We start from the raw sequence: 12500 nt of genomic DNA on the forward strand, positions 1-12500 counted from the left end.
GCTCATTGGCTGTTTTTGGGGCATTTGATAGGATGTCATGTTTCATAACACACCAGTCTGACTGGAACACACAGTACTGTGTGTCCCGTCTAACACGCTCTCACCAGACCGCAACTTCATCCATGCTGTCTCCTACGTTTTCCTTTCACTCACACGCACACACACACACACAGGTCTGTCTCTGTGTGACTTGGTTTGTGCGTCTCAGATGCAGCCTGAGTCACACGGGAGTCTGTTTATGTTTGGACATGACTGAGCTCAGTGCTGCCCCCCTAGTGGCCAGACAGCGACCGACACCATGTGCTGCCCCCCAGTGGCCCTACTGGGACTGACACCATGTGCTGCCCTCCAGTGGCTGCACTGGGACTGACACTGTGGGCGTATAAGGCACCTTCGAAACCTGCTTTCACCTCTGGGCCTGCCTGTACTGTTCTCATCCACACTGTATGTTTGGACGGATTATATTTTCCCTCTGACCTGGGAATAACTCTGGGATTATTCTCACATGGATTAGGGATTGGGCAGTTTGGAACGTGTTTCTGTGTACGTGCGCACTGTGCATGTGTTTATTCATATTTCCTTTGAGAGATTTGGAGAGTCACGTTGAAGTCAGCAGGTCTTCTATAGCAGAACTACAAGCTGATTGGTTGAAACATTGGACGACACCTGCTTTTATTAAAATCATTGCTTTTTTTGAATAAGCCTGTGAATAAGCCTCCTTTTACAGCTTTTTGAATAAGCCTACACTGCAATGAGAGAATATTGCTGGTTTATCATTTGCTCTAAGTGTGATTAGGAATCAGAATATTGCTGTGTTTATATTCTAGAATGTGACCCTGCAGAGGGATTTTAAATGCGGAGTGTTCTGAGGGCTGTTCTGTACGTTTCCCTGTCGGTTAAGGCGGTAAGAGTTACACAGCATTACAGATCCACAGCTGATATACCACACCTGTAACTAGTAGCAACCTAACAACCTCCCATCTTGATATCACTAAGATATTAAAATAACCGCTTTTCATTCCTGCCAGGTCATTCGAGGCGTGGATTCTCAGAATAGATGTTTGTAACACGGTCGTCTCCCTCCATCTTTCTCTCCCTTCTCTTTCTCTCCCTTCTCTTTCTCTCCCTTCTCTTTCTCTCTCTTCTCTTTCTCTATCTGTTTCTTTTTCAACTCCCTGACTGAAAGGGAGGGAATCTCTAGCTGGAGTTTCCATGGCAACAGTGTGCGAATTCTTGTCTGTGAGACTGAAGACTGTGACTGCTCACACTGCATGTGTGTGCAAATATTAAAATATTTTTTAATAACCTTTTTGCGCTCTTGTCGCCATGATGAGATATATTTGGTCATGTGGTGCAGGTGGGTATGATTGCATCCAGCAGTTAGCCTTAATTCCCCCCCCACCATGTTGGCTGGGAACTCCCATGTCCAACTTAACGAGCTCTTTGTTACATCTAATGTTGGTTGGTGTGTGTGTGTGTTTGTGTGCATGTGCATAGGTGTGATTTTTTTTCTCCCTCCCCTGAGGATATGTTCTCTACAGGTCACCATGGTAACAGCCTGTGCAGATCTCTCCCTGTGAAGGACTCCCCTCCATCTCACTTATCTTTCCTGTATCTCTCTGTGTTCTTCTCTCTCTCCCTCGTGTTTTTTCTTTGCCCTTCACACAGACACGCCCTCCCCGGGGGCAGGGGGGGGGGGGGGGGTTGGGCTGGGCTGGAGATGCTAACAACGCTAATCAAAGCAAAGCCAGCCCACAGTCTGTCCCTTTGGTTTGGGATGGCTCCGGGAACACGGCCGGCAGATGATGAGCTGCATCATCAGCCGGCTCTAATGGGACCAGTCTGTCTGCGTCCCGGACCCTGGCTCACCTCCCCCACCCCAGCCTGTTCACCTCTGACCCTGCAACCCTGGTGATGTCACTGCCCTGGTTCCTGGCTCTGAGGCAGGCAGCTGGCGATGCTGCCGGGGGGGGGGGGGGGGGGGGGGGGGGGGGGGCTCTGTGTGGGGGGCGGCATGTTGTCAAGGAGCAGGCCTCAGCTGGAGGGGTGTGGCTTTCCCCTCTCGTCCTGATCTCCCCCCTCCCCCTCGCGTCCTGATCGGTCTCCCCCTCTCGTCCTGATCGGTCTCCCCCTCTCGTCCGGATCGGTCTCCCCCTCTCGTCCTGATCGGTCTCCCCCCTCTCCTCCTGATCTCTCCCCTCCCCCCTCTCCTGCCACTGCCCTCCTCTTTGTTCTGTGTGTGTGTTGCTAGGCAGGACTTGACCTATGCATGTAAGGTAAATTGCTGTATAATCATAATGACAGACCAAATGGATAGTGTGTGTTGTGTAGTTGTTGCTGTGCGTGCCATGCGATGATAATGAGTGGCTCTGCCAGAACCCAGAAACCTTGTTAATATTCCAGAGGTGTCACACACAGACACACGCATATGTACACGCGCACACACACATGCGCACACACACTCACAGCCCTGCCTCCGCACTGGCTGTTACCCAATGATGTCATCTTCCTGCTGACTGGCTGCCTGGGCACAGAGGGGAGGGGAGATGCGAGAGAGAGAGAGAGAGAGAGAGAGAGAGAGAGAGAGAGAGAGAGAGAGAGAGAGAGAGAGAAAGAGAAGGAGGGAGGGAGAAGGGAAGAGAGAGAATGCCGGCAGCGGTATGGGTGGATGGTTCTTCAGATATGAGACTGAGGTGTGTGTGTAGCCTGTGTTCTGCAGCGAGGCGTGTGTTTGCGTAGCGCGTGCGTTGGGGTACGGGGACAGAGCAAAGAGGGGCTCCCCAAAACCCCGCCCTCCAGACGGCATGAGGCGCCTCATCTGCAAAAAGATCTGTGACTGTGAGTGCAGGGCTGGGCCCGGGGGGGTGTGTGTGTGTGCGTTCTCTTATGTATGGATTTGTGTTTACTTTTATATGCAGTGAACCTGCAGTGCTGTGTGTGTGTGTGTGTGTGGTGCCTAGTGACAGTCTGGATGCGTTGGTGCGTGGCAGAATAAACACTGCTGACGGACACGCAATTTCTGCAGTTTTATTGATGTTTCAGACCTTGCTGACCGGCCGTACGGGTGTGTCTGTGTGTGCTGGGGACGTATGGAGCAGGGTGGTGGTTTTGGTGCATATGTCGGTACTGCTCAGTGGTTGTCACAGCGACAGGAGCAGGACTACAGTGCCAGCTCTTTCATCTTTACCTCCTAGCTTGTGCGTGAGCCAGGCCAAATGGAGAGGTGAAAGTCTGGCAGGAGAAAGACAGGCTGGAGAGAGACTGTCAGTCTTCCTGCTAGCACACTAACATAGAGGCTGGAGAGAGACTGTCAGTGTTCCTGCTAGCACACTAACATAGAGGCTGGAGAGAGACTGTCAGTCTTCCTGCTAGCACACTAACATAGAGGCTGGAGAGAGACTGTGAGTGTTCCTGCTAGCACACTAACATAGAGGCTGGAGAGACTGTGAGTGTTCCTGCTAGCACACTAACATAGAGGCTGGAGAGACTGTGAGTGTTCCTGCTAGCACACTAACATAGAGGCTGGAGAGACTGTCAGTCTTCCTGCTAGCACACTAACATAGTCTCCCTCCAGCCTCTGTCAGTGGATGAGTGGGCGGATGTCTTTACTGCCAGCTCTTTGTGTGTGTGTGTGTGTGTGTGTACATGTTTTTGTGTGCGAATGTTTTATGGGAGTGTCTGTATGTAGTGTGTGTGTGTGTGTGTGTGTGTGTGTGTACATGTTTTTGTGTGCGAATGTTTTATGGGAGTGTCTGTATGTAGTGTGCGTGTGTGTGTGTGTGTACACTTGTATGATTTGTGTGTGTTTGTAATGTGTACATGTGTATGTTTTGAGGGAGTTTACGTGTGTGTAAGTGTCTGTATGTTATGTGTGTGACTGTATGTTGTGTGTGTAAGAGTTTGGTAAGCCTTAGCAGCTTCACGTCCTGGCCTGAAGCCTCGTGTTCTAATTAGTATTGATTACTGATCCTGACCAAGCTTTGGCCAGGAAACCTCCCTTCCACCTTAAACCTTCTTTCTCTCGCCCCCCCCCCCCCCCGTCATCCTCTGTTTTCTTAATAAGCCCTTTGCAACAGTGAGAGGTGCACCCATGTAATTCACTCTGATCCACCATGTCTCCTTCCTCCTATCAAACATGTTCCTGAGGATCACATGACCACCCTCTAACTCCTCCCCCTCCTGCAGACCGCAGTTTTGACGGTGACGACGACAGCGTGGACGGGAACCGGCCGTCTTCAGCTCAGGCTGCCTTCAAGGTCCCCAAAGTCCCCAAGAAGACTGCAGAGCCCTCCTCAGCCCGCCGGCCTAGCGCCACGGGCTCCGCCAAGATGGGTAAGCACACACACGTACACACACACACGTGCACACACCGTTGACTCTCTTATGCAGTAAGGGATAGTGGAAGGAGCAGCGCTCTCTGGTTATTTTGAGTTCTGAGACACTTTCATGTCCCATCAGGACGGCGATATCCGGGTTTCATTGATGTTGCGTATGAAATCTGATAAGATATCACTTCAGTAGAATAGCTTCCTACCGGCTTTTGGTCTCTCTTCTCTCGACTCTCTCCCTTCCTCTCTCTTCTTTGCTGTCGCAGTACGAGACTGAGGAGGCTGTTGCTGGCAGACGAGCCTTTCCATTGATCCCTCCATCTCTCTATCAAAGGAGGAACTGTTCCCATTGCTAGGCAGTCGATTCAGGGCTGATTGTTCAATTGTATCTATAACAGTACACCACTGCTATAGTCCCAAACATACACACACACACACACACACATGTCAGCTGTGTCAGCTTGGGTATCTCGAGCTCTGACTGGAAGAAGATCACTGTTTTGTTCCGGAACTGTCTACGAGGCTACCTATCGAAGCATGTCGACTGTGCTTCTATCTTTGCTGACTGAGTCAACTGACACTAGATGAAAACCCCTCATGACCCTTTAAAGGCCAACCAGTACTGTTTCCCTTGCTCTGACTAGTTGACATTTAGGGCTGTGTGCACTAGCGACCAGGGCCTCCCAGATACAGTCATGTTGCACAGTGACAGGAGAGGGGCCAGCCATGCCAGTGATGAGAAAACCTCAGTAATATCCTGCCCCAGGCGTTTGCTATTTGAACACGCTCGTTAACCCTGTGTTTGCCACAGTCCGGGGAAGTTCCTGCGGTTCCTAGCAAGCTAGCGATCGCGGTAGCCTCGCTGTGTTCATTAGCGTTTAGATTAGCGTCCGCCCACACACAGCCCTGGACAGTAAGAACAGAGAGAGAAGGGAACAGAACAGACAACCAGGCCTACTAGCAAATGGAGAACAGAGAGAGGCATAGCGCTCCCAGCACGAAGACCCCATGTCCAGCGACTCGCCTTCGCCTGGGAGGATGTTGGTGCTTCAAAGCGGTCTGTAAACCCAGGCCCTGAAGGCTCCAGACACAGAGAGCTGGGCTGAGCAGTGACCTCCCCACACACCTCAGACTCGGTCCTCTTTAGAGAGCCGGTCTACATCTCTCCCTCAGCTTGGTAAAAAAAAATCAACAAAGTTTGTTAATACAGTTAATGGTTTACATCGATTGGCACAGCTTTTAATGGGACTGTTTTGATAGAGTTACTGTATCTGACTGACACCAGCTGAACAGGGAAACTAGCCCTGGGGAGAGAGAGAGAGGGAGGGAGAGGGAGAGAGAGAGGGGGGGAGAGAGAGAGAGGGGGAGAGAGAGAGAGAAAGAGAGAGAGAGAGAGAGAGAGAGAGAGGGAGGGAGAGGGGGAGAGAGAGGGGGAGAGAGAGATTAGATTTCGGCTGTCAGCTTCCACCCTCCACTCCTGCCTCCCATCCCAAATGGCCTTCCCCTACTTTCCCCTCCTCCCCCATTCTTCCCCATTACTCCTGCTCTTTCCTTCTCATGTTCCCCCTCCTCTCTTCTGGCGGCCCTCTTCCTCCCTGCCTTCCCTCCCTCTCCCCAGTCAGTCCAGGGGCGTGGCCCTGCTCTGGTTGTGCCAGCCATCGAGGAGTCCTGATTGACAGGTCCATTACTGACAGGAAGTCCATTAGTGATGCAGGGGGAGAGAGAGTAGGGAATGTGCGTGTTGTTGGTTGGCAAAAGAACTCGTTCAATCATATCCATGTTTCCTAGGTTGAACCCTTTTACTCTCATGCACGCGCGCACACTTTCTCTCTCTCACACACACACACACACACACATACACACACACACACACACACACTGACCACTGTGTTTTTCAGGTTCGTCAAAGGAAGGTGCTGGGGGTATGGATGAAGAAGACTTCATCAAGGCTTTCACTGATGTCCCCACTGTACAGGTAACACACACACTCACACACGCACACACACCCTTTAATTAGGAGAACAATTCCAAGCTCTATGTTGGCCAGACTGTCTGAAAATTCCTCCTTGAGTGTCACCGTGGCGGTCATGTGACGTGGTCATGTGATGTGATCATGTGACATGGTCTCTGTCAGATCTACTCCTCTCGGGATCTGGAGGACAACCTGAACAAGATCCGGGAGATCTGCTCCGATGACAAACACGACTGGGACCAGAGAGCTGCTGCTGTAAGTCACACAGGCCTTCACCCCAACCACTGACCTTAACCCAGAACTACCCAGACCACTGACCTTAACCTAGAACTACCCAGACCACTGACCTTAACCCAGAACTACCCAAACACTGACCTTAACCTAGAACTACCCAAACACTGACCTTAACCTAGAACTACCCAAACACTGACCTTAACCTAGAACTACCCAAACACTGACCTTAACCTAGAACTACCCAAACACTGACCTTAACCTACAACTACCCAAACACTGACCTTAACCTAAAACTACCCAGACCACTGACCTTAACCCAGAACTAGCCAGACCACTGACCTTAACCTAGAACTAGCCAGACCACTGACCTTAACCTAGAACTACCCAGACCACTGACCTTAACCTAGAACTACCCAAACACTTAATCCTTAATCTTACTGTCTATATTGGAACATATACTTCATGGACTCTTGATTGGTAGAGCTTTTCTTTGTCCTTCCGTCTCATTGGTGGTGTTCACTGTCTGTCACGTGTGCAGATGAAGAAGATCCGCTCCTTACTGGTCGCCGGGGCGACAGAGTACGACTGTTTCTACCAGCACCTGCGTCTGCTGGACGGAGCCTTCAAGCTCTCCGCCAAAGACCTGCGCTCCCAGGTCGTACGAGAGGCCTGCATCACCGTGGCGTGAGTACCCCACACTGTGTGTGTGTGTGTGCCTGCCTAGTCTGCAGCTATGAGTCTTGAGTCAGCATGCAAGCTTGATTTCATAGCTGTCGAAGTATTACTCAGCAAATGTTTACGTGTGTGTGTATGTGTGTGTGTGTTTAGCCATCTGTCAACAATACTGGGCAACAAGTTTGACCACGGAGCAGAGGCCATCGTCCCGGTCCTCTTCAACCTGATCCCCAACTGTGCCAAGATCATGGCCACCTCGGGCGTGTCTGCCATCCGCCTCATCATCAAGGTCAGTCACACACACACACACACGCCTCTTTATGCCCTGACACACATACACACCAACAAACACTTTACAGTGCTCTCTTTGTACACTAAAACACATGTACGTCCGCGTTTTATTGAGCTCTTTTGGCGCCGACACCAGTGTGTGCTCGTGTAAGTCTGGTCCTCCCTCCGTCCCTCCAGCACACCCATGTCCCCAGGCTCATCCCCCTCATCGCCAGTAACTGCACCTCCAAGTCCGTCTCCGTCCGAAGGTAAGAGAGAGGAGGAGGAGGGATGCCAAGCCTCATAGGGGTTGAATCATAAACACAACCAAGTTGGACCGTGACCCTACAGTCATTCCTAAAAGAGCTGATTTCCCCTGGTGTTTCCTGTCTTCCAGGCGCTGTTATGACTTCCTGGAGCTGCTGCTGCAGGAGTGGCAGACGCATTCCCTGGAGCGGTCAGTACTGACTCACCCACTGTGTGGAGCGCTGAGAGCCTGAGAGGCCTGAGAGCTGCGTTTAGGCCAGGGCTGTGCCAGAGAGCTGTGTTCCGGCCAGGGCTGTGCCTGAGAGCTGTGTTCAGGCCAGGGCTGTGCCTGAGAACTTTGTTCAGGCCAGTGCTGTGCCTGAGAGCTGTGTTCAGAACAGGGCTGTGCCTGAGAGCTGTGTTCAGGCCGGTGCTGTGCCTGAGGGCTGTGTTCAGAACAGGGCTGTGCCTGAGAGCTGTGTTCAGGCCGGGGCTGTGCCTGAGAGCTGCGTTTAGGCCGGGGCTGTGCCTGAGAGCTGTGTTCAGGCCGGTGCTGTGCCTGAGAGCTGTGTTCAGGCCAACAGGGGCAGGTGTGTGACATGTGGTGTGGTCTCTCTGCAGGCACACGGCCGTGCTGGTGGAGAGCATCAAGAAGGGCCTGCGAGACGCCGACGCTGAGGCCCGAGTAGAGGCCCGCAAGTAAGACACACACATATATACACACACACACACATATATATATATATACACACAGAAGCAAACACACACACACTCTCTCTCTCTAACTTTCTCTTACCCAAAGTGTCTGTGTTCTTCTTGCTGTACTAACCCCTCTCCTCCCCCTCCCAGAGCGTACTGGGGTTTGAGGAACCACTTCCCAGGGGAGGCTGATGCTCTCTTCAACTCCCTGGAGCCGTCCTACCAGAAGAGCCTGCAGTCGTGTCTGAGGAGCTCCGGCAGTGTGGCCTCGCTCCCCCAGAGCGACCGCTCCTCCTCCTCCTCACAGGAGAGCCTCAAGTAAGCTCCTCCCCTCATCCTCTCCACACATCCTCTACCCTCATCCTCTCCTCTCATCCTCTCCCCTCATCCTCTCCCCTCATCCTCTCCCCTCATCCTCTCCCCTTATCCTCTCCCCTCATCCTCTCCCCTCATCCTCTCTCCTCATCCTCTCCCCTCATCCTCTCCCCTCATCCTCTCTCCTCATCCTCTCCCCTCATCCTCTCCCCTCATCCTCTCCCCTCATCCTCTCTCCTTATCCTCTCCTCATCCTCTCCCCTCATCCTCTCCCCTCATCCTTTCTCCTCAGCCCCCCTCTCCTCAGCCCTCCTCTCCTCATCCCTCGCTTGTCACCTCTCTCCTTCAACCTCTTGTTTTTCAGCTTCGGCCCCCCCCCCCCCTCCCTGTGTGTATTTTCTGGGGTTTTTTTACCTATTTTTTTCTTTCTTCCCCTCAGTCGGCCTCTAACGTCTAAATGGTCTGCCGGCCCAGGGAGAGGTGAGTCCTGCGTGTGCACACACGTAAACATAGAAACACACTTGCACACACACACCCCTCATCATTTGTCACCTTTCTACATTTGCCTGTCCAGCACAGTGACTGTATGTGGATATAGCCATGTATGTTTGTATTTGGCCCCCACACACACACACACACACTTACTGTGTGTGCTGCTGAAGGGCTGTGGACGTGATGTCCCGTGTACTGTCATGTTTTGGTGTTTGTGGCGTCACTGTTACTGTATCCGTAGTGGTCTGCATGTGTGTGTGATGTTTGTATCCTCTCCACCCCACCCCCTGCTCCTCTCAGTCCCCGCGGGGTCAAAGGGCGGGGCTTCCCCGGCCGCCCTGCAGCGTTCCCGTAGCGATGTGGACGTTAACGCGGCAGCGGTGGCAAAGCACCGGCACGTCGGGCAGCCCGTTGGGACGGGAAGACTTAATCCCGGTTCCTACTCCTCACTGGGTAAGGGCCCTGTCAATCAAGCAAGACAACCAATCAGGTTGGGCTGCAACCACGCCTGTCTACAAAGCAGAAAGTCGACAGGCAGTTTGACTCTCATCGGTCGAAAGACAAAAACAAATCAATATTTGGAGAGTTTTACTTGACAGTGAGTGTGTACAAAGGGGGTGGGTGTTGTTCCGGAACGTCAGGTTAGAACCCCATGATCAAAGAGATACTACAGAAGGGAGTGTGCGGAGCAGTCTGGGTCAGGACCGCCTCCAGAACACTTGTAGGTTTCTGAGGCAGATCACACACACACTCTTACACACACACTCTTACACACACATTGTGTCGTCCACTTGCACGGCGATGTGGGCCCACGACATCCAGGATGCCCGTCTCTCTGAACCCTCCTCTTCCGCCCTCTCTCCTCTCCCTCTTCCTGTCCTCTGCTTTGGATGTTTCTCCCTGTGTCTTGTGGATGTGTTCTCTGTATGTTGGACGTATCAACATGGCCTCTATTTGCGATGAAATGTTCTTGCATGCGTACGTATTGGACTCCTTTATCGATCAATTAGACTCTCCAGCATTCCCCACCCCATTACAGGTCAACCGTTCGAACCAGATTGCTGTTAATTTGTTACACTTTGTAATGTCACTCATGGATTTAAAAATTGGAACGGTTTGAACTAGATGTGCGTCTAGAGAAGTCCAACGCTAAGGCAACATTTTTTTATAATTTGTTTAATTTAAATACAACTAAATGTAAATATATTAGAATATTCTGCCCAGAGTTGTGAGTCAGCTGATCGATAACAGGCCCCCTTTACACTCGTCGTTGTTAGACGTCACCCCAGCACATGCATGGTTCTGTTCAAACAGTCTTCTTACTAACACAGCTACTGTGTTCCTCTGTCTCTCTCTCTCTTCCTTCCACTTTCCATCTCTCTGCGTGTGTCTTATCTCTCTCCTTCACGTCTCTCCGCCTGTAAAGACGAGGCGGGTGATAAAGCAGATGGTAAGATCATCTCATTCTTCCACAGGCTCCGCCCACCTCTCGTTTCTCTCTCGTGTTTTTTTCCTTCCCCTTTTCCTCGTTTTCTTTTGTTTCTCTCCCTTCCTGCATTGCATTCTGGGGTGTTTACCTCAGTTAACGCGCTCTGTAACCACAGCGCCCCCTGCTGATTGTCACCTGCATATAACCCTCACATATCACCTCACTCATGTCTCATTCATCATCATAGCTCAGAGTAGCAGTGAGTGTTCAGGAGTTATGTTGATCATGGAGCAGATGAAAAACGTCATGTTTTCGTAAATGTAGTAGAATAATGGTTGGTGGTTTGAGGTGACACTTACACCATCCTCACTCTCTGTCCTTAGGGGCCAGGTCAAACAATGGTAAGACTTGTGTGTGTGTGTGTGTGTGTGTGTGTGTGTGTGTGTGTGTGTGAGAGAGAGAGAACCAGTAAGTGTACTGTGTGAGTAGACTAGTGTTAAGCAGTAGAGCTTCTTAACCGCTAGACGTCGGCTGCTTCATAGGGGGGCTTCATTCTTCATTCCACTCATTGTGTGTTTATTAGCCTGCGTCTCGCTGTGGACAGGGAAGTCCTTCTGCTGTCCCCTGTCTCGGTGGCGTCCTAACGTGTCGACCTCTGACCTCCAGGGCGCCTGCGGACCAAGCAGCCTCTCTCCACGCCCGGAGGAGGCCTGAGCCAGGTGGACTCACGCGGACGCAGCCGAACCAAGATGGTGTCCCAGTCCCAACGTAGGCACCGCCCCCTGACACGCACCACACACACACACCATCACTTTCCAGTGCCGTGTGTTTTCCGATGAGCGTGTGTGTAGTAGTAGTGGGTTCACGACACACACTTTTTGGAGTTGCTGTGCTTGTCTGCTAACAGTGACGATTCGCCCCCCTACAAATGTTTTTGTGCCTTCAGGTTCCGACGAATCAGATTGCACGCCAGGTACACTGTTCGTTTGTGGGAGAGCAAGAGTATTTTTGGTGTGTGTGTGTGTTCTGTAATGGGAACACATGCTGCCGTCATACCAGTTTTTCTGTATGTGGGTTTTGGAGTGTGTGTGTGTGTGTGTGTCTGCATGCAGTGTTGTCTCATCACTGAGGGTGGTGTGAGTAGGGTTAGGCAGACGGTGATCACATGACACATGTACACTGCACCAAAGTGTGGGTGTGTGTGTTTGCTGCAGTTTTACATGACTGTGTGAAGCTGAGTAATGCTGCCCATTACCGGTCTGTCTCTGTCATTCGATCTCTAATACCACATCAGCCTTCCAAAATGAACGTTTGGGCGTGTTGATATTGTAATTGTCGCTGTAAATCTTCCCCGGGGGGTTCCTACTAAATACCGATTGGACGGCTGGCCTATTGTCTGCCTGGTTACAGACGACCCGTGTGCACTAGGTAACCAATGGAACTTGAGGATGAAGAACTCCCTCTTCTCAGGTTCACATGGGTTTAGCACTGATCAGGAGTTGAACACAGGCAGAGAACAGATTCCGAGAAAGACAGATTAGGAAAGAGAAAGAAGAATAAAGGGGTTCTGTAAAGAGTTCATGAGGGATTTGTGGCTCTGTGTGTGTGTGTTATTTTACTTCTGAGGCATCCTGATTTTCCTCCATCGTGACCCGGCTTAGCCTTCATCAACTTGACAACGTCACATGTCAGCTATCCCAACATGCACTGCTGTTCCTCATCCATGGCTGGCTGTGTGTGTGTGTGTGTTTCAGCGATGAATCGGTGCTTCTTCTGATTTATTTCCTCTAATAGAGGTTGCTTTGTGTTGGTTTTGGCCCCGCCCTCATTCTGTTGGCTC

The 12500-nt window shown here is 51.4% G+C and overlaps 2 protein-coding genes across 4 annotated transcripts in view; one reads left to right on the top strand and one right to left on the bottom strand.

Moving 5' to 3' along the window:
- susd5 (sushi domain containing 5) overlaps positions 1–124 on the bottom strand; it is a 10429-nt gene extending 10305 nt beyond the window's left edge. Inside the window, exon 1 of the mRNA XM_047019712.1 lies at positions 105–124. Within this exon, the coding sequence (XP_046875668.1) occupies positions 105–124 (20 nt within the window). The remainder of the gene's footprint in view (positions 1–104) is intronic.
- A 1073-nt stretch (positions 125–1197) lies between these two features.
- Positions 1198–12500, top strand: part of clasp2 (cytoplasmic linker associated protein 2) — a 28037-nt gene continuing 16734 nt past the window's right edge. For 2 of the 3 annotated variants that reach the window (XM_047019453.1, XM_047019454.1), the window contains exons 1-13: positions 1198–1273; positions 4186–4332; positions 6227–6303; positions 6463–6555; positions 7073–7218; positions 7363–7498; positions 7678–7748; positions 7877–7936; positions 8347–8424; positions 8575–8742; positions 9179–9219; positions 9532–9684; positions 11327–11428. In XM_047019453.1, the coding sequence (XP_046875409.1) occupies positions 1213–1273; positions 4186–4332; positions 6227–6303; positions 6463–6555; positions 7073–7218; positions 7363–7498; positions 7678–7748; positions 7877–7936; positions 8347–8424; positions 8575–8742; positions 9179–9219; positions 9532–9684; positions 11327–11428 (1333 nt within the window). In that variant the 5' untranslated portion in view covers positions 1198–1212. Of the gene's footprint in view, positions 1274–4185; positions 4333–6226; positions 6304–6462; positions 6556–7072; positions 7219–7362; positions 7499–7677; positions 7749–7876; positions 7937–8346; positions 8425–8574; positions 8743–9178; positions 9220–9531; positions 9685–11043; positions 11062–11326; positions 11429–11606; positions 11634–12500 lie in introns of all 3 variants that reach the window. The other variant, XM_047019451.1, reaches the window with a different exon arrangement.

The sequence above is a fragment of the Hypomesus transpacificus genome, chromosome 4, assembly GCF_021917145.1.
Source record: "Hypomesus transpacificus isolate Combined female chromosome 4, fHypTra1, whole genome shotgun sequence".
NCBI classification, from domain to species: domain Eukaryota; kingdom Metazoa; phylum Chordata; class Actinopteri; order Osmeriformes; family Osmeridae; genus Hypomesus; species Hypomesus transpacificus.